Here is a 23,132-nt window from a genome sequence, read left to right on the forward strand (position 1 = left end):
AGAGGAAAATTATTAAACTTATCGAACATAGAATGATACAGATAATTTCATCACAAGCAATCTAATTAGGGTGACGAGGTTTCACCCAGATTCCAACTCACAAAGCTACAACCGGCGGACCACATTTATGTCGAAAATGTCAAAAGCCTATAGCTAAAATAGATCGAAATTCTAGTGAAAACTTCTCTTTCGACGTCATCGGTTGTACACATTTTCTGGATGGCAAAATGTTGCACTTATCATGATTCTTCTGCGATGCGACAGTTATCAATTCCCGTACGGATATATTCTGTCAGCACATTATTGGCTCACAAACAACATTATTCCGAGTGAAGGAGGGGTTAACAAATCGATACCTCCACTGCACAAACGCTCAACAATCGCCCACCGAATCAAATCCGCTCATCTAGTAGCCCTAGTAGTATTTGATTCGGTGGGCGATTGTTGAGCACTAGTGCAGTGGAGGAATCGAAATGGCACTTCGTGTCTTATTCTCTCATTTTAATTTGTCACCAGAGGGGATCCTCTACACCCTAAAAAGATACGGTCTTTGATCATCTGCAATAATAAAAATACCTACCAACCATATGAACTACCTACCAAAATAACAAACCATACCTACTTAAATCGAATGAACATGATTCGTTATTTATGGCAAACAAACAAGACGACAATAATAGCTTCTTCCCGGTTAAATGCGGTAGCATAGTAATATAAACCAGGGGTAAGATGACACCTTTCTAATTTACGTAAGCTGAACATGAAGAATGAATTGAATAAATAGAAATTAAGAAATATCAGGTGCTTTTCCTGCGAATCGACAGGGTTCTCTCGGGTTCACAGCCGGGTGAGATAATTCATCGAGGTTCATCAGTGAGTCTTCCGGGATTGGTCTTGTCCATTTCCCGAAAATGACGGACCTCGAAACGTTGAGTCAGAAAACTTAATTCCATGCAAAAGATTTCAAGAGTAGTATTGATAAGATTCAGGAGGAGAATTGAAGTTTCAGCTTACCAAGGCTGTTGAATTCGCTGTCGACCATATATTATCCATGAGTTTTGCAACTAGTGTATTTGTTGGGGAATGGCGGTAAACCTCGTACTTATCAGGGCTATAGGCAGGGCTGCCGACTTATAAAAAATATTGAGGGGCCCATACTGGGGTCCTTCCCCGGAAAATTTGATAAATAGTTAGTTTTACAGTTGTTTTAAGCATTTTAAAAGTCATATGATCAACATAGGAGCCCTGAAAACTCGACTCTCGGTTACACGACACCCCTAAGAAAATCAACAAGCCTGACACATCATTTCTTCCACCCATAACAAAGTTTTGAGGGGGCTCGGGCCCCCTCAGGCTATGGGCCATCACAGGGCCGGCCTTAGGGCGGGGCGACCGGGGCGACCGCCCCTGGCCCCGCGCTTTGAGGGGCCCCGCGTCCGTGAAAAAAAAATTAAAATATACGATAGTATATACGATGGTATCATAACGACGTAATTACGAAGTCTGAATTTGGGAGGGGAACACATACTTAGCCAGAGAGTGGTAGGGATTCAAAATGCTCGAGTTTGTAGATGGGGTATAGAGTTTAATATTTTAAGTGAAGGGCCCCGCACCTGGTAGGGGCGGCCCTGGGCCAACATCAAGGCCACTTAGGCAAAGAGAAATAGAACGAAAATAAAATGAGGGCATCAGATTGTTTGATGGATACAAAAAATATCATTTGGCCAATGAGAAGAAGGTACATAAAAGCAAGGACAACGAGGCTGAGAAGGGATTTAAGTAGCCCTTAAAAATACGACGCATCACAAGAGATTAATGAAGGGTGATTGGTGTAAAATGGACTATAATAAAAACACAAGGATTTAAGAGAATTGGGCCCCGATTTATGGTGACGAAGCGTGATCCGTGGGAAAGAAGGATTCAAAGACGTTCGAGGCGTTCGAGATGCATAGAATAAAAATATGAGATGAACAGAGAGGAAGATAATCGAGAAGCTCGGCATGAATGGCGACTATAGGAAAATTTTGGAAGAGATAAGGAGGAGAGAGAAATAGGCAGGAGGAGAGGGGATGACGGGGACAGAAGAAAACAGCCTAGAACCAACACACGACGCAATATTAAGCTTTGAAACACAGTGAGAGCCAAAAAGCTGATAATGAGTAATATAACCCTTATTATAGCCTATTTCAATTGTTAAATCACTAATTATTACGAATAAAACTCTCAAATAACGTAGAGCATGATCGATACAGGAATAATCGATATGGCATAGGGTTTTAACGAAAAGATGCAAGTTGTTTAGCAGGAAGGGATTTTGCAACAATAGATTAAAGAATACGATGGAGGAAGCGAAGGATGGGGAGAAATATTAGAATCCACTAAATTATAATAAAAGAATACGAAAAAAGAATAGACGTCAACTATAAATCAACTGCCGAAAAATATTACTAAAACTGGAAGATTGGTGCTTGATCTTCAATAATAAAAATAATTTAGTAATTTCGCATAGATTTTTCCCCAAGATATGTAAAACAGAAATATTAAATTTACTTACTAAATTTAATGATTAAATCTACTACATAGACATTCTTATTACATCATCATCATTAGTCAACAATCCTAGGATTGGTTTGACGCAGCTCTCCATTTCTCTCTCCTATTCGCTAACCTTTTCATAGCTACATATTTTTTCTCTTTTACATCCTTTATAACCTGTCCTATGTAACTCATTCGGGGCCGTCCCTTGCCCTTTTTCCCTTCCACTTGTCCTTCAACGATTGTCTTCATCAGACCATCGTGCCTCAAAATGTGGCCAACTAAGTTGTCTCGTCTTCTGTTTAAGAATTTTAGGAGGCTTCTCTTTTCTCCCACTCTTCTTAGCACTTCCTCGTTACTTACACGGTCAATCCATTTTATCTTCATCATTCTTCGGTAGCACCACATTTCGAATGCTTCCACTCTGGACTTCTCTGCTGCTGTCAACGTCCAAGCCTCGCTTCCATAGAGAAACATAATCCTTGTAAGTAATGAACAAGCGTCGCGTAAATAGGCCGTGGTACACGGATTTGCCTACCCAGCTAAAACGAAAAATTAGTAGAATAATTAATCATTTCGAATCTGTTAATAAGCACCTCACCACTACAGCTACTCTCCTCCGAATGTATTTTCTCCAGTGCCTCCTCTAAGAATAAAAAGTAACCAAATAATCAATCTGCGACATCTCCCTAAAAATTTCACTCCCTTCCGTCATCCTTACCCCTCGAGTATCTCTCTAATCGTCCGCCTCATTCTCCATTTCAGCCTCAACATATTGGGACCCATTACTTTTAATTTCTTTTCTATCCAAAACGTTGATTTTCCTTCCTAAGGGTCCGCCCAACAACGATATTGCAAGCTATCATCAGTCTATTACAGGACTAACTAATCACTCATGGATAGTTCGACCTTAGATACTCCATTTGAATCCCCGATTTAATGTTTTTAACTAAGATTATTTAAATAAAATTTAATATTTGAGTCTCTGTATTTACCCTAAACGCATACACATCGAAGATAACCCCAGCCACCCTATAAGACCGTTTTTCTCGAGTATCATCCACGCGATCACTGCAAATTATTCCACGGCTCGTCATCTCACAATAGCGCAAAACGAGCGAAGACTATAAGAATGCCAGGTGATTCGTATTCGTGTCTCTGCTCACGGATAATTCTCACGACAAACGCTTCAAGAAACGCCTTGAAATCTGAAACCACCATTAAAGTGGGTAGCTTGAGTTAAAAGCGTCTAAAGGCGGTTCAATAAGTCCAGTGGTGCAAGAGATTTTCTAAGGTGGAATCAATAGTGCCAGGCTTGATTTGTTGGAACAGCAATATGTACAACCCAAAAATTTTGAAGTCTAAAATTTTATTACACGAAAACACTGCGAGTGGACCCACGTAATAAAATTATAGATAGAACATACGAAAGAGTGAGTCTCATAGCCGGTTTTTTAATCCCTCGTAATCTGCTCGTATAGAAACTAGGTCCCTGTGACGTCACGTGGAGTGGCATCGCATGGGCGCCAATCTGGCCTTTTTCAAATGCGGTTTAAATTGACCGTTAACATTCGTCTAAACTGGAATTTCTAAAACCAAATAATTTGTGTATCATGAATACACTAATGGTGGGTAACGAATCGCAATCAATGCCTTTCGTTTTCTTTCATGAAGGAAACTACCCTATTGTAGCTGAAATCAATGTCTGATCATTGGGCATTTTGCGAAGAAGGCCAACAGCATATTTACTTTTTGACATGGGTAGTTACTATCCCCTGCAAAACAGTTATTCTCATCGGTTTGGGGAGAGGATATTCCTACAAATTATAAACTCCAACAAGATATACATGCAAATTATTATTAATTGTATACAAATCCTTAATCGGTGATATATAGGTATGAGCCTACCTGTATCTCACCGTTTTGGGGGGTGATGCCCCATTCCAAACAATTTTTAGTTTTGAGCCTGCCGATGGGGGGACAAATAACACTGCCCTGCGCTTAGAATTTAAATTAAAAGAATCTAAAATGCTGCAGGATTTAGGGTTGGTGTGGTGGATAAAGTTCTGGCTTCAAACCCAGTGTATCTTGGCCCAAATCCCGGAGATATCAGAGATTTTTCACACAATGCCCGATACCCGCTTGAACGGTGAATGGAGCACATCTAAAGCACAGTACCCCGTCCGTTAAGGTCGTTTTACGCGGTACACGGAATAGGGTGGTTTCCTATTATATTTTTATTGCCTAAATCGAAAGATTACTACTCCTGGAGTACGCATTTCACGCTCTTATATTTTCGAATGACGATATCTATTTTTCGCGATTGAACGAAAAGTGAAAATTTTCAAGCGCGCGAAAACGCGACGGCTAAGTAGAAATGCTGGGAAAAGTCCGTGTGACGCATTTCTGGTTCCAGCTGTTGGCGTGTGGGGTGACCTTGGGGCGACGCTTGAGCGCTGATACGACGCAGGATGCTAGCAGGTAGCAGAGTACCCTGGTAGCATCCTGTGCCTGGCTTAAATAAGGATTATTAATACCTTATCAAACGAGGAAAACTTTCCGACCTTAGCCAGTTTTAATAGGTGATTATCAAGACATGTTTCCCTGAGCTCTGTGCCTCATGCATGCATTGGTAATCTCAGACGATGTAAAACTCCTATCTACTCGTATAGAAACTAGGTCCCTGTGACGTCACGTGGAGTGGAATCGCATGGGCGCCAATCTGGGCTTTTTCAAATGAGGTTAAAATTGACCATTGCCATTCGTCTTAACTGGGGTTTCTAAAACCAAATAATTTGTATATTATGAATACACTAATGGTAGGTAAGGAATCGCAATCAATGCATTTCGTTTTCTTTGATGAAGGAACTACCCTATTGCGCAATATGACGTACGTGCGAAGGCGCAATCAAAATTGCGTCGTGTAAAGCGATGAATTGCTAGAACACATGCGAGAATGCGTGGATGCGAGACAGCAAAATAGCCCCTGTTCTAATTTCGTTCATGCATTCGCTCAATTCCACGCCATTTTAGAAATTAATGCAGCTCTAACCTGGGCAATTTCGTGCCCCGCGTAAAACGGCCTTTAGATGTATTGGTATGCGGTGCCTATCAGTGGCGCAGCGAGGGGGGGGGGATAACACCCCCCCCCCCCAGAGCTCAGAGAAATTTTTAAGTTTAATCCATTTTACTTAATTGGATTAGTATTACTAATAGAATATTGTTAGGATTAATCAAATATCCCTCTTAAAGCCGTCAAACTCGCCATTTTGAACCATTAATCTCAAAAGTTTTTGGAGGAGGCCCCCCGCGCTTCCCACTTACCCTGGCGGGTATGCAATACCCCCACATCCCTAAGTATTACATCTACATAATACCCCGCAAGCCGCCTAAAAGGCAAGTGGCAGGGGGTGTTGGGACACCAGCCGTTTACAGTAAAAAAATGAAGTGATATAACGAGGTTGGGACTCGCGTTTATTAAAGTCCTTTTTTGTTCGGGGGAAAAACGAATTCCCATATCTATCCGTTCGGCAAAACATCTCTCTTAATTTATCGCTTCTATCGGACCTGAAAATATAGTGTGGCTCTAATAATATGTTCTCTGTGTTATTTGCACCTAAAACTCCCCTAGCCTTGATGCCTAGCTGCGTACCTGGTGCTTATCGTTAATAGCAGGCTAACGCCGAAGCCGGGTTTCTCTCCACCCTTCCTTCCCATACCCTCCCCAAATGACCTGAGCTGTCGATCGTCTCCTCCAAATGCCCAGGGGCAACTGGGCTGGCGCTTGGACTCACCGCTGACGCCGGCGCCCACCACCAGCACGGGAAGTTCCTCCTCGCCAGACATGGTCGTACGATTCCAAGGGCACCCCTATCTCTCCCCCCACAACCACACGCGCAGACGTCCTCGTCTCTTCTGGCCAAACTCTTACCCTCTCGCACAATACATATATGCCCTCCTCACGCATCAGCGGAGGCGAATACCCCACCCGCGATCTTCCCTCCGGTGACCGACCAATCACGAACACCCGAGATAGACCACCCACTCCACTGGGTGCGGCTGGGTGCGGAGACGCACATGGAGGACCGCAGACTCTGCGAAGACCACAGAGTCGCCACCTCGAGGACTCAAGCCGCACTCTGAGATAAGGAGCTGCACAAGCTTACGTGACTGCAGGCGCGGTGTCACAGAGGTGTGAGAAAATAATTCATATAATCTGTTGTGATTTTTATCTGATCCTACGTATCATCCAAATCGTAAAGTTTCCGTCGAACTTACGGATACATGAAGTGGGTTAAGGGGGCATCCTATAATTACGTGAGGCGTTTTGGGGGGAGAGGGTCAAGCTGATTCTCATCCAATCTCGCATTGGGGGTGCAGCTAATTATTACGTAATTTTTTTCCGCAAGAAACAGAGTAAAATGTTATTATAGACTAAGATCTTAGTAATCTTAAATACTAGTCTTAACTAATCTTAAATGATAATAATTTAACCATTTGTTTTTTAAATAAATCAATCGTAACCGAGCATTGATTCACGTATTTACCCTGGCAATACGCATTTTGAACAATCTCACGTGAGAAGAGGGGTCGGGGGTAGAGGAAGGGGGTCGAGCCAAATCTCACTAAGGGGGGAGGAGGGGGCCAAAAATCGCCAAAATCACCTCATGTAATTAATGGACACCTCCCAAAGACCAGGGGCGGATTCAGTAACAAATTTGGGGGTGGTCATGACCAGAGTGCGGGGAATATGGAATACCCAGTGGCGGTCCGGCCAGGTTGGCTGGTCGGCGATCGCCGAGGGCCCACAACTTATGGGGCCCTCACAACGCTCGCGTCCATTGTGAAGCGTATATGAAAGGCGTAATAAAGAAAGACTCAGATTACTTGAACTAAAGTTGTTTTTTCCAATTATAAAATTCTAAGTTTTCATTTATTTGCAGCACACGTAATGTAAAAAGGTCATATAAAAATTAACAACATAAAGGAGTCAGAAGAATAAAGAGAACCTGATTCTTTTTTGAAATGCTTATTCGAAAAGCTTATTTTGGAGTTTTTTTTTAACATTTGCAATATTAAATTACATAAGCTGTGAAATTCACACTTTTACAGTATTTTTCTGACGAAATTTCCATTTTAATTAACTTTTATCTAGTTTTTTTAGAGCCAGAATAGCGTCAAAACCTATTTCCGGGCATGCCCTTGAGAGGTGTCACCTAAGATGAAAAGGTTCCTCAAAGTAAGAGACGACAATGAGGGGTAGATCCAGGCATAAATTCTGGGAAATGGGGAATTCGGGAGAGCGTAGGCAACATGAAATACATTCTGGAAGGTTAATAGGTCTCCTTTGGTCTTTTACCGGTCTGATCCAAAATCCTTAGGAGTAATAAAATCTATAATTGGACTATTGGCGATTTCCTAAGAGTCAACTAGAATACCGTGTACGAGTCCTAGAATGAAATCTTCCAGAATTCACTGGCACTCAAGAATAAAGATCAGGGGACGGTACCACTTTCCCCTATTAACTAGAACGCTTAAGCTTGTCTTCTATCACAATTATATATACTGTGATAAAATAAACCAGCGAATGTGAAGGAAACATAAGAAATAGAATCAAAGGAGAAAATCGAATGACGACGGGAGGAATGAAGACAAGAAAAGATGAGGGACTAAAGAAGAAGTCATGCCTCGTAGGCTAAGATCCAGGGTGTAAAACAAGCTTTAAGAAAGAAGGCAAAAGATCCATGACATAAGACATATGGTGAGAAAAACCGCAATACAAGTCAATAATTCTGATGTGATTAAAAATTTTGATTCAAATGAAATTAATTATCATGCATCGCACTCATTGTCAGCATTGATATCTAGGGAAAAAGTGCTGAAATTCCACAGGATTCACTTCAGGGTTCAAATCATTCATCTCTCTCAAAATATAGGGACAAAATCTCCTGCAGAGTTGGATAAGAGTGTGCATCATTAACGTTCGAACGGTCGTATCTATTTAAATTTCGTAAATTGCGAATTATCATCTTGTATGATGTTGGGCACGATATGGTGGAAGTTCTTAATATTATTAAAATAAGACATTGCAATATTTCCACTGAGTTTTATTATTACACTACGCGTTTCGTTTGTAACGACATGTTTTATTTTAAAACATTTTTATCCAAATACATTTTTAATTTTAATAATGCGGATTATTAGTTAAAAACTTACGCTACAAAGATGTACTTAGGTAAATTTCATGTTGAGGTGATTCATGACAAGGGTCTACCGTATACGAGGTGTGTCAGAAAATAATGGGAATTTTGTTTTTTTTTATTTATTTATTCGTATACATTAATGCTGTCTCCATCAAAAAGCCCACATTAAACATTACTATGATATTATTCACTTGTGCCAGCGCTTTTTCAAATCCTCGAAACGCTTCTCTAACGCCAATCTTTGGGATAGCCTAAGCTCTGACACCGATTTCTTTTAATGTCATCTATGTTCGAAAAAGACGGCCCTCTAAGATTCTTTTTATTTTTGAAAATATGAAATAGTCACAAGGAGATATTTCCGACGAATATGAAGGCTGGAGCATCGTCACAGTATTGTTTTTGATGAAAATTTCACGAATAATCAATGCAGTGTGAGCCGAAAATAATGAAATAATAATTAAAAATTACAAAGTACAAAAAATAAAATAATAAAAACACACCTAACGTCGGTGGTTGCTACATACAAAGTAAGCAATAAATGTAGCTGAACATTTTATCATACTTCGGGGGTATTATGTATACCGAGCTAATAAAAAATGACAATCGGATTCTTCTAACTCGCGACAAATTTCAAAATTGATTTATCGATATTTTCTGAACACACCTCTTATAACCTAAAAATTTCAAGACGATAGCACAAGTTAAAATACATAAGTCCAACTAAGAGAACTAAGTTGTCCCGTCCTCTGTTTTAGATTTTTAGGAGGCTTCTCTTTTCTCCCACTCTTCTTAGCACTTCCTCGTTACTCACACGGTCAATCCATTTTATCTTCATCATTCTTCGGTAGCACCACATTTCGAAAGCTTCCACTTTTGACTTCTCTGCTGCTGTCAACGTCCAAGCCTCGCTTCCATAGAGAAACATAATCTTTGTAAGTAATGAACAAGCGTCGCGTAAACAGGCCGTGGTACACGGATTTGCCTACCCAGCTAAAACGCAAAATTAGTAGAATAATCATTTCGAATCTGTTAATAAGCACCTCACCACTACAGCTACTCTCCTCCAAATGTATTTATTCCAGTGCCTCCTCTAAGAATATAAAGTAACCAAATAATCAATCTGCGACATCTCCCTAAAAATTTGACTCCCTTCCCTCATCCTTACCCCTCGAGTATCTCTCTAATCGTCCGCCTAATTGTATATTTCAGCCTCAAAATATTTGGACCCATTACTTTTACTTTCTTTTCTCTCCAAAACGTTGATTTTCCTTCCTAAGGGTCCGCCCAACAACGATATTGCAAGCTATCATCACTCTAATACAGGACTAACTAATCACTCATGGATAGTTCGACCTTAGGTACTCCATTTGAATCCCCGATTTAATGTTTTTAACTAAGATTTTTTTAATAAAATTTAATATTTGAGTCTCTGTATTTACCCTAAACGCATACACATCGAACAACCCCAGCCATCCTATAACACCGTTTTTCTCGAGTATCATCCCTGCAATCACCTGCAAATTATTCCACGGCTCGTCATCTCACAATAGCACAAAAACGAGCGAAGACTATAAGAACGCCATGTGATTCGTATTCGTGTCTCTGCTCACGGATAATTCTCACGACAAACGTTTCAAGAAACGCCTTGAAATCTGAAACCACCATTAAAATGGGTAGCTTGAGTTAAAAGCGTCTAAAGGCGGTTCAATAAGTCAAGTGGTACAAGAGATTTTCTAAGGTGGAATCAATAGTGTCAGGCTTGATTTGTTGGAACAGCAATATGTACAACCCAAAAATTTTGAACAGTTCAAAATTTTATTACGTACGGAAACACTACGAGTGGATCCACGTAATAAAATTTTAGATAGAACATACGAAAGAGTAAGTCTCATAGCCGGTTTTTTAATCCCTCGTAAGCGCTAATGATAATATGATGCAGACCAGTGGGGGTTTTGGGGGATAAAACCCCCCCCAGAGCTCAGAGAAATTTTTAAGTTTAATCCATTTTAATTATTTAGATCAGTATTACTTATAGAATAGTGTTAGGATTAATCAAATATCCTATAGAAAGCCGTAAAACTCGCCATTTTGAACCATTATTTTTAAAAGTTTTCTGGAGTAGGGCCCCCGCAACACCTGCTTACCCTGGTGGTTATGCAATACCTCACACCCATAAGTATTAGTTACGCCTAAACCCCCCCCCCCTAGCCTTAAATCTTAGCTGCGCCCCTGATGCAGACTTCCTCTTTATATGACGATGGCTGAAAGTTCTGTATAGCAGTCTGATCTTATACAGAAGCTACCAAAACTTTCAACCAACTCTAGGCTCTACCATCTTATAGTCATCATTGACCAGACATGAAAAAACCGGCACTAAGTGTAAGTAGAGCAACATCCACATCCTCGTGAGTGGCGAGCGAGTTTTCACTACCACTTCAGAAGCCGAGGGGGGCATGAAATATGCCTCGATGAAACGCGGGTTCGGGAGTATCCCCCCACTAAAACTAGCAGTCTTGAAACGCATGAGGGACAAGCGCATAAGTACTGTTTTAAGTTGTCATCTGCCGCATTAGTATTGTACTCTTAAATTTTGGAAAAGAATAGGGCGGCCATCCCGTACACTTCTCACCGAATCTCCTAAAGACGCTCCTGTGCCATATCTAACAAAAGGGACATATCCCTCAAGTGACCTTTTCTTGGGATGAAATCAGGGTCAGATACCAAAGAATTCTTCATTGATTGAGATGCAAAATTTAAGCATCGAAACGTCGGCTCCTGAAAACCTAACCTGGGTGTGGCCGTGTAAGAAAATCATTCATATAATCTACCGGTAAAGAAACAGATCCGACGTATCACCCATCACCTACAGTTTCCGTCGAACTTAAAGATAGATGAATAAGGTAAAGACCTTGCTATAGGGGCTTAAGCATCCAGAAAGATTTCATTAGATTTCTCAAAAATATTGTGTGAGAATGCCGAATAGACATAAGTTCATTATCATAAATATAATTTAATGTAACATTTTTTACGAATATAAATTTGTATTAATTAAAATTGAGGTGAGACCTCACGACAGAAGTCCACACACAAATGAGATTCGTTCACTTTCGGCCGTCAAAGGGGTAGGATGAGTTGCTACCACTTGAGAAAGTGGTAGGCCTCTCTACCTATAAGCAAAGTCGTCACGATATCTGCCGGACTCTTTCCGTTCAGTTATTATTAGTTTATAATGATATCAGGCTCACCAGTTAGTGAAAATTTGTGATAATCATATTTTTTTTTAAATGCAACCTTCAATACGAAAAATTGATTTTCATAATTTGCTATGAACTTGATATTGGCAATAGGGTGGTTTTCCATTATTTTTTATTGCCTAATTCGAAAGATTATTATTCATGGAGTACACATTTCATGCTTTTAGATTTTTGAATGATGATATCTATTTTTTGCGATTAAATGAAAAGAGAGAAATTTCAAGCGCGCGAAAACGCGATGGCTTCCCGACCATAGGCAGTTTTAATAGGTGATTATTAAGAGATCTTTTACCTGAGCTCTGTCCCTCATGCATGCATTGGTAATCTCACACGATGTAAAACTCCTATCTACTCGTATAGAAACTAGGTGCCTGTGACGTCACGTGGAGTGGCATCGCATGGGCGCCAATCTGGCATTTTTCAAATGAGGATAAAATTGACCGTTAACATTCGTCTAAACTGGAATTTCTAAAACCAAATAATTTGTATATTATGAATACAGTAATGGTGGGTAACGAATCGCAATCAATGCCTTTCGTTTTCTTTCATGAAGGGAACTACCCTATTGTAGCTGAAATCAATGTCTGATCGTTGGGCATTTTGCGAAGAAGGCCAACAGCATATTTACTTTTTGACATGGGTAGTTACTATCCCCTGCAAAACAGTTATTCTCATCGGTTTGGGGAGGGGATATTACTACAAATTATAAACACCAACAAGATATTCATGCAAATTATTATTAACTATATACATATCCTAAATCGATGAGATATAGGTATGAGCCTACCTGTATCTCACCGTTTTGGGGGGTGATGCCCAATTCCAAAAAATTTTTAATTTTGATCCTACCGATGTGGGGACAAAAAACACCGCCCTGCGCTTAGAATTTAAATTAAAAGAATCTAAAATGCAGCAGTATTTAGGGTTGGTGTGGTGGATAGAGTTCTGCCTTCCAACCCAGTGGATCTTGGCCCAAATCCCGGAGATATCAGAGATTTTTCACACAATGCCCGATACCCGCTTGAACGGTGAATGGAGCACATCTAAAGCACAGTACCCCGTCCGTTAAGGCCGTTTTACACGGTACACGGAATAGGTGGTTTCCTATTATATTTTTATTGCCTAAATCGAAAGATTACTACTCCTGGAGTACGCATTTCACGCTCTTATATTTTCAAATGACGATATTTATTTTTCGCGATTGAACGAAAAGTGAAAAATTTCAAGCGCGCGAAAACGCGACGGCTAAGTAGAAATGCTGGGAAAAGTCCGTGTGACGCATTTCTGGTTCCAGCTGTTGGCGTGTACTTGGTGTGTTGGTGTGTATTTTACTTAATTGGATTAGTATTACTAATAGAATAGTGTTAGGATTAATCAAATATCCCTCTTAAAGCCGTCAAACTCGCCATTTTGAACCATTAATCACAAAATTTTTCTGGAGGAGGGCCCCCGCAAATCCCGCTTACCCTGGCGGGTATGCAATACCCCCACATCCCTAAGTATTATTTGCTCCTAAAACCCCCCCTAGCCTTAATGCCTAGCTGCCCATTATAACCCAATGTTGCCTCTAAGCAACATCAAAAATGTATACATTATATTCTCTGTTTGGGAAATATCTAAACTACGCATTATTTTGTGGTGTTAATTGTAATGACAAAATATTCAACTGCCACGATAATTATGATTGATTGCAACATTTTCATGTTTTCATAATGAAAAATCTTGAAATTCGAATTCTCCCAAAAGTAGCTTTGGGTTAGAAAGGGTTAATAGCAGGCTAACACCGAAGCCGGGTTTCTCTCCACCCTTCCTTCCCATACCCTCCCCAAATGACCCAAGCTGTCGATCGTCTCCTCCAAATGCCCAGGGGCAACTGGGCTGGCGCTTGGACTCACCGCTGACGCCGGCGCCCACCACCAGCACGGGAAGTTCCTCCTCGCCAGACATGGTCGTACGATTCCAAGGGCGCCCCTATCTCTCCCCCCGCAACCACACGCGCAGACGTCCTCGTCTCTTCTGGCCAACCTCTCACCCTCTCGCACAATACATATATGCCCTCCTCACGCATCAGCGGAGGCGAATACCCCACCCGCGATCTTCCCTCCGGTGACCGACCAATCACGAACGCCCGAGATAGACCACCCACTCCACTGGGTGCGGCTGGGTGCGGAGACGCACATGGAGGACCGCAGACTCTGCGAAGAGCACAGAGTCGCCACCTCGAGGACTCAAGCCGCACTCTGAGATAAGAAGCCGCACAAGCTTACGTGACTGCAGGCGCGGTGTCACAGAGGTGTGAGAAATTAATTCATATAATCTGCCGAGATTTTTATCTGATCCTACGTATCATCCATATCCTATAGTTTCCGTCGAACTTACGGATACATGAAGTGGGGTAAGGGGGCATCCTATAACCACGGCTGGTCGGCGATCGCCGAGGGCCCCGAACTTATGGGGCGCCCACAACGCTCGCGTCCATCGTGAAGCGTATATGAAAGGCGTAACAAAGAAAGACTCAGATTACTTGAACTAAAGTTGTTTCTTCCAATTATAAAATTCTAAGTTTTCATTTATTTGCTTTATTTACACCACGCACAATGTAAAAAGGTCATATAAAAATTAATAACATAAAGGAGTAAGAAGAATAAAGATAACCTGATTCTTTTTTGAAAGGCTTGTTCAAAAAGCTTATTTTAGAGGTTTTTTAATATTTGCAATATTAAATTACATAAGCTGTGAAATTCACACTTTTTACAGTATTTTTTCTGACAAAATTTCTATTTTAATTAACTTTTATCTAGTTTTTGAGAGCCAGAATAGCGTCAAAATCTATTGCCGGGCATGCCCTTGAGAGGTGTTACCCAAGATGAAAAGGTTCCTCAAAGTAATAGATGACAATGAGGGGTAGATTTGTAGATGCAGGCATAAATTATGGGAAAAGGGGAATTCTGGAGAGCGTAGGCAACATGAAATATATTCTGGAAGGTTAATAGGTCTCCTTTGGTCTTTTACCGGTCTGATTAAAAATCTTAGGAGTGATAAAATCTATAATCGGACGATAAGCGATTTCCTAAGAGTCAACTAGAATACCGTGTACGAGTCTTAGAGTGAAATCTTCCAAAATTTCTACACAGGCACTCAAGAATAAAGATCAGGGGGCAGTACTACTTTCCCCTATTAACTGGAACGCTTAAGCTTGTCTTCTGTCACAATTATATATACTGTGATAACATAAACCAGCAAATGTGAAGGAAACATAAGAAATAGAATCAAAGGAGAAAATCGGAGGACGACGGGAGGAATGAAGACAAGAAAAGATGAGGCACTAAAGAAGAAGCCACGGGCTAACATCCAGGGTGTTAAACAAGCTTTAAGAAAGAAGGGAAAAGATCCATGACATAAGACTTATGGAGAGAAAAATCGCAATACAAGCCAATAATTCTGGTGCAATTAAAAATTTTGATTCAAATGAAATTAATTATCATCAGAGATGCTTGAAAATCGCAAATGCGATAAATGCGATATAGATGCGATGTGCAGAAATAAATGCGACATAAATGCGATGACTGGACCTTTAATGATATTTTTACGCAAATTTGCCTTTTCGACGGCAAAATTCATTCATTTTGTGCAGAGCGAAGTTTAAATGCTCCGCCGACACTCACCGCTTAAAGCATGTGAGCGACTGTCCAGCTGCTTGTTGGCTGGGACTCTACGTGGCCGCGAACTACAAGTGGGCGCGGGAAAGCTACACCTCCGCCACTATATTTCTTATTCCTTAATTTATTATTGTTCTACAACATAATTATTTAAAATATTCTGTATTTTTTCATATAACTGTGTTTCACTGCATTTTATCGTCATCTACCTCATTATGAAAAAAATAGACGCTACAAAATGCGATAAACTGTTATTGAAAGTGTGATAAAATGAAAATGAAAGTGCGATTTTCACGTATCTCTAATTATCATGCATAGCAGTCATTGTCAGCGTGGATATCTAGGGAAAAAGTGCTGAAATTCCACAGGGTTCACTTCTGGCTTAAAATCATTCATCTGGCTCAAACTATAGGAAACAAAAACTCCCGCAGAGATGGATAAGGGTGTGCACCATCAACGCTCGAACGGTCGTATCTATTTAAATTTCGTAAATTGTGAATTATTAGTTAAAAACTTACGCTACGAAGATGTACTTAGGCAAATTTCAAGTTGAGGTGATTCTTGAGAAGGGTCTACCGTACCTCGTCTACCTGCGAGGTGTGTTCAGAAAATAACGGGAATTTTAGTTTATTTATTTATTTATATATTCGTATACAGTAATGCTGTCTCCTTCAAAATAGACCACATTAGATATTATTCACTTGTGCCAGCGCTTTTTCCAATCCTCAAAACACTTCTCTAACTCCAATCTTTGGGATTGCCTAAGCTCTGTCATCGATTTCCTTTAATGTCATATATGTTCGAAATAGACCTCTAAGATTCTTTTTATTTTTGGAAATATGCAAAAGTCACAAGGAGATACTTCCGACGAATTTAAGTCCGGAGCATCGTCACAGAATTGTTTATAATAAAAATATAACGAATGCAATGCAGTGTGAGCTGAAAATAATAAAATAATAATAACAAAATTACAAAGTACAAAAAATAAAATAATAAAAAGACACCTAACGTTGGTAGCTGCTACATAAAAAGTGAACAATAAATGTAGCTGAACATTTTATCATACTTCAGGGGTATTATGCATACCGAGATAATAAAAAAATGACAATCGGATTCTTCAAACTCGCGAGAAATTTCAGAATTTATTTCTCGATATTTTCTGAACACACCTCTTATAACCTAAACATTTCAAGACGACTGCACAAGTTAAAATACATAAGTCGTCGGGAAATTAAGACCAAGTACGACCGTCGATCGGAAAAAATGCGATCGACTCAACCTCTCAACTATTTAGCTACCAAGCATCCAGATTCATTGATTGATGATTCTTATTTCACCACTCTAATAGTTCATTCTTGTCCATATTTTTCAACTTTCCGCCATAAATCATCTTATAGGCATTAATCCCAATTGTCGAAGGACAGGTGGATGGCAAGGAACGAAAAGGAAGACCTCGAATTAAATATCTGGATGAGGCTAAGAAGGCTGTGAATGAGAATAAATACGTAGGCATGGAAATATTAGCTGATGGGAGAATGGAGTGGAGAGCGGCATCAAATCAATCTTAGGATTGTTAACTAGAAACGATTAAGTATTAATGTATCGACCCGCTAGATCATATAAAAGCAAAGGTTTCGAAGGCATTATTGGATTTTCTTCAGAATCAGCGCTGGGCAGTACTTCAAATACAAGTATTTTAAAATACGTATTTGAAATAAACTTGTAATTTGTATTTGGTATTTCAAATACAGTACCTGAATGTATCTTGTATTTTGTATTTAAAATACAGATTTTTTTGTATTTTGCCAATTTAAAATAAAAAATACATTTTAAAAATATTTTTAAAGTAGCTCTGATGACACTTAAGTAACATTATGCTTCAGAGATTACTTCGTTTTCGTTAGAAGCGTTTTCTTCATGTCTGAAACTATTCATCACGTGCCAAGGCAGGTTATGTTTGTTTTTAAGGCCTCTCAGTTTCATAAAAATGTATTTTGTACTTACACGGCATAACTTTAAGGTTTAAGGGTATAAATAATCCATTTAAAATACTATTTTGTCGTATCTTTTTCAAATTCTCAATTTAAACGTACTTTGTATTTCAAATACATCTGGAATGGTTTTGTTGTACATTTGGAGGGGTGTTTTGTATTTCAAACACTCCTCGTTCTGTATTTTTCCCAGCCCTGTTCAGAAAAAATAATATAAACGCAGTACCAGTGAGAGGGGTAGGCGGAGAAGAACGTGACAAAATCGCTCACTATCCAAATAACTATTAAGTTAGGGTTTTGCCTTTTTATTCTTTTCGCCTAAAAAGGACGTTTATGTGCGATATAAAGTCCCTCAAAGTCAGAAAAGTATACCTTAATTAGCTCACAATTTTTTCAATTGGGAATAAATACCTATCTCTCGCAAATTTATTGTAGTGAAGCTTTTTTATCACGCGTGGAATAATGCTCAGAATAATTTAACACCATATTTTTTTTAAACAAATGATAATAAAAAACAATCAATTACATGCAAGGGTTAAATACCATTAAATTTCCGGACAAAGTGACAAAAATAAATTGAAATATAGTTTATTACTACAATTGTTGATATAAGCACAAAGGTAACGAGACCATTACGGCCATAGGAGTATATCGGATAATTTTTGCCTTTAGAACTTTAAAACGATTCTCTAAGAATCGTAAGGCAATTCAAAACGCCAACTGCCTTTTCCATCATTTTCGCAAGAAGTGTAACTTATTCCCACTGAATAAAATCGGATCATGAATAGGCCGGTGATTACAGTAGATCTTCCGGCTGTAATCAGAGCTAGGAAAGAGCAGCGACACCTTATTCAAGCAACGAGAAGCTTTTTTATGAATTAGGATGAGATTAAAACACTTTTGAAACTTCTCTCTGGCCTTCAAATCTTGTCCTATGGGGAATTTATGATCAATGCAGCGTATGCCATTTAACTCAAACATTTCAGTGCATGAATATCACTACTTTCCACGTACCATACATTCCTTATGAATGAAAAATAGACTTTCTAGAGTCACACGACTATAAAGGCCACTTTACACGGTGAATTTGCATTCGAAAGATCATTCGAATGATCATTCGAATTAAATTCATTCGCCGGTACCGCTATACACGGTGAATGATTTCGGCGAATTTTCTGCGCAGAAATGATGCGCACTGGTACGACTATCGATAGTGTATTTCGATTCTAACAATATTTCCGACCGTTTCTGACCACACATGAGCGGAACCGTGATTCTCCAATCACTTCGTTACCTGTGACTGCTACTCATCAGTAACGGTGATTCTTAACTGTGATTGCGATCACCGTGGAGAATCACTCTTAAAAGTCAGCGGTGAGTTGTGGCGCTGCTATTCCTCCTACTTTGTCCAATTCCAATGAATGAGCTCTACGCAAAATGAACGAATAAACTTATTGAAAATTGGGCAAAATATTTTTTGAGGGAAAATGTCTGATTCTGAGATAATATTACGATTATTAAGTTAATTTGATATGGTAAAGGAATTGCAAAGGGGCAATCATTAAAATCCCGTCGGCATTTTTTTAACATTAGTACCCAACTAGCACAAGGGGCTATATATCCCACTCATATCATAATACTTCCCTGATATAAGACGGATACCGTATCTCCGGCGGGAAAAGATATCCCGGATATAATGGGGAAATGCAACGGAAAAGTACGGGATACATTTCCGCCTTTGACGGGATATGTTATCCGTAATAGAGTATAACTGCCGCCTGGCAACGAAAATCAGAATGACACAGCAAAAGATATATCGATTACATACTCGAAGCAATCGCAACGAAAATATATCGACCCTGATACGAAATCGATATATCGACTGCGCTCGACGCATTCACGCTGCAAGAGAGCTAAATTACATAAAAGAACCGCCACTTTCGTCAAAATTACCACCAATGATCATGCAGCGGTAACAATCACCCACCAAATGAATTTAAAACCAACTATCAAGCCGATCTCCCAAGGATACTACCCTTAACCCATTATAACCCAGTGTTGCTTCTACGCAACATCAAAAATTTATAAATTTCAAGCTCTAATTAGGAAATATCTAAACCAAGGATTACTTGGTGGTGTAAATTGTTATGACGAAATACTTAGCTGCCACAGTTATTATGGTTGAGTGCATAATTTTGAAGTTTTCAAAATGAAAAATCTTGAAATTCGATTTCTCTCAGAAACAGCTCTGGGCTAGAAAGGGTTAAATCTCCCTCGTCACCGGCCGGCTCGAGATTATTCATCTGGGTTCACTGTTCCTCATGGTAAACAAAAGAACAGCAAGTTCATCAAAGACCTAAAAAATCGAATATTTAAAGGTTTACCCTAGGAGAGAGTAAGTACAAACTCGACACCGAGAAAGCCCCACCCACTTCTAAAATACAAATTAACCCACAGTTGCTTCATCACTAAGAGGATCACATATTTTAAAAATCTGAAACACAGGTACAGTTGTGGGTATAATTACAATAGCGATGAATGAAATAAGTTACAGGCTATTCCCTCAATTTATTTAAAACATCTTAAAACAAATATTTAAACGATTTCACTTGTCACAGATTTCCTCGATCCACGCCGCAGCCAATAGGGGGGTTTCCTTTTATTTTTTTATTGCCTAAAGCAGCGGTTCCCAAAGTGGGGGTCGCGACCCCCAAGGGGGTCGTAGGCCGTTCGGAAAGGGGTCGCGAGATACTAATAATATGGTGAACAACGTACTTAAACTTGGACGACCATTTTTAGGGGGTCGCGGCTAAAAAGAATGAGCTAAAATGGGTCGCGGAAAGAAAAAGTTTGGGAACCGCTGGCCTAAAGCGAAAGATTATTACACCGGGAGTACGTATTTCACACTTTTACATTTTTTAATGACGATATCTATTTTTCGCGATTAAATGAAAAGTAAAAAATTTCAACCGCGCGGAAACGCGAAGGCCTATGATGAATACTGGGAAAAGCCCGGGTGACGTCATTCTGGTTCCCGCTGTCGGCGTGTGAGGTGACCTTGGGGCGAGGATTTAAGCGCTGCTAGCAGGTAGCGCTCAAATCCTTTGCTTTGCTAGCCGGTAGCAGAGTACCCTGCTAGCAGGTAGCGCTTGGCTTAAATAAGGATTATTAATACCCTATCAAACGAAGGAAACTTTCCGACCATAGGCAATTTTCATAAGTGATTATTAAGAGATGTTTCCCTGAGATCTGTGTCTCATGCATGCATTGGTAATCTCAGACGATGTAAAACTACTATCTACTTGTACAGAAACTAGGTCCCTGTGACGTCACGAGGAGTGGCATCGCGTGGGCGCCAATCTGGCACTTTTCAAATGCGGTTAAAATTGACCATTGTCATTCGTCTAAACTCGGATTCCTAAAACCAAATAATTTGTATATTATGAATACACTAATGGTGGATAAGGAATCGCAATCAATGCTTTTCGTTTTCTTTGGTGAAGGAAACTACCCAATTGCCAACCGGAGCCATTCCCCATTGCTTCTCTTCACTGTGAAGAGGTCAAGCTGTGATCCATTTGCTCCCTTGGTCTTTACAGATTCTGAAAAAAAAAACTATTTTTGATTTTATAATAACCAGTGGCGTAAACATGGGGGAGATAAGGGGATAGATCCCCCCCAAAGCCTAAGAGAAATTTAAAAATTATTTAAAACTATCATCTAGTTTTGTCATGCAATAACTGTATCTGCTTAATACTTATACTAATATTACATATTCAAACGATCGTGATTCAAACCGCTTGCTATATATTTCGTAAAGAATATATTATTGATCATAAAAGATGAATAAGTCATCCTTTATTATACTAGTGGTAGCAGCCGAAGCAATCTTCACTGTATTCACAGTCGCAGTGATTTAGAGCATTCGGTGGATTCGGTGACACCAGCAGTGATCGGCTACTTCTCTTCAATCACAGGTAGCGATACATCACTGATCAGTAGGTAGCAGCCTATCACCAGCAGGGCTATTTTCACCAAATCGCAGTCACAGTGATTTCGAGTATTCAATCGCCGACAGTGACTGCTACTTTTCAGTAACGGTGATTCAATCACAGTTAGCGATATATCGTTCATCACTAGACCACATGAATTACTTTGGAAGTCGCAGACGACGGAATGCTTCGTTTACATGTGCGCTTGAATATATTTTTGTATTGCTTTGACTTTCTGTGGGGTATCACGTACTAAGTAATTAGAGAGATTAGAACGGTACAAATTGATAGCGGAAAACCACTTTAATAAATTGTGCGTTTTGTGATCCCGTAACGAAGCACATAATAAGCTGTTTTCGCTGCAGAGCAACGATGATTATGCTTCAAGAGAGTGCGCTCGAGAACATGGTCATAAGGAAACTTACTCTTCAAATGGCTACCCGAAGTCTTTTCACTTCCGATTCAGTAAATTATAAAGTAAGCGAAACAATAATTTGGGGAAAACTGCACGTTGTTTCTCGATCAGTAAAATCCTACCTTATGGAGACGAGTCCCGCATAGACGCCGCAGCGTCCAGCTCCAATAAAAAAACAACGCAATAAGCTCAAAGCAAAGGCTCCACAAGGGTGAAGGCCGGTCGACATTGAGTTTTTAACAGCGGCGCTGGTGTCAGGTATGCCAAAAAGGTTATCCCTCCCTCCGATCTCTAAAACTCATAAAATGAGAAGGGACCTGCTCTATTTTCGAAGGAGTGCGCTTCAGCATCCTCATACTTTCTACAGTGAAGTTGGCTCACAGGCTTGGTTGTCAGTGTTATCTCATTGCTTGCTACTTCTCCATTACCGGAAGTCTACGAATGCTCTCAAGATATCTTGTGGGATATTGCGCGCAATTACAGTTAAAGGCTTTATGAGTACCTAAATTATTCACCACAGAGAATTCACCGTTATTTAAATATCGATGCAGGGGAAGAAAGTGGATTCTGACATTCATGGGCTGGTTTATGGGGTTTGCCCATTGACTTATAGGCAACCCTGTGAGGTTGTGACTTACCAGGTGGGCCAATATGATGTCGCGGCTCGTTTTCGTTGGAATGTGCTCACCGAATAAACAGAGATTTTGTCATTAATTGGAAGTTCCACCCCAGAATTTAGCGTTCAAATAATTAAATATTGTTTGATAAATGTAAATTAAACAAAATATAGACGCAATCGAGGAGAAAAACGACGTTTTTGAACTTAAAAAATCCGGAATGTTTTTTTCCCCGAATTACCCTATTTCGAGAATTGACGTTTGTGAATTTACTTTCTTTCAAAGTAAATATTAATTATTTGAGCTATCGCATGGGTTACTATGCTTCCAAAGTTTTTATATATGACCTTAAAATTCCGAGGTGGTGCCAATGGCAAGATGGACGCCGTGCGCTCACATCATTCACGGAAATCATTCAAGCAAATTAGAACATGCTTGAAATTACATTCGAATGATGATTCGACTG

At 39.8% G+C, this 23,132-nt stretch overlaps 1 protein-coding gene across 1 annotated transcript in view; it reads right to left on the reverse strand.

Annotated features, from left to right (window-relative positions):
- The window catches only part of LOC124160366 (amine oxidase [flavin-containing] A-like), a 39,987-nt gene extending 33,519 nt beyond the window's left edge, over positions 1-6,468 (reverse strand). The window contains exon 1 of the mRNA XM_046536205.1: positions 6,330-6,468. Coding sequence (XP_046392161.1) covers positions 6,330-6,381 — 52 coding nt within the window. The 5' untranslated portion in view covers positions 6,382-6,468. The remainder of the gene's footprint in view (positions 1-6,329) is intronic.
- Positions 6,469-23,132: the final 16,664 nt, after the last annotated feature.

This window comes from Ischnura elegans, chromosome 6 (assembly GCF_921293095.1).
Source record: "Ischnura elegans chromosome 6, ioIscEleg1.1, whole genome shotgun sequence".
In the NCBI taxonomy this organism is placed as follows: domain Eukaryota; kingdom Metazoa; phylum Arthropoda; class Insecta; order Odonata; family Coenagrionidae; genus Ischnura; species Ischnura elegans.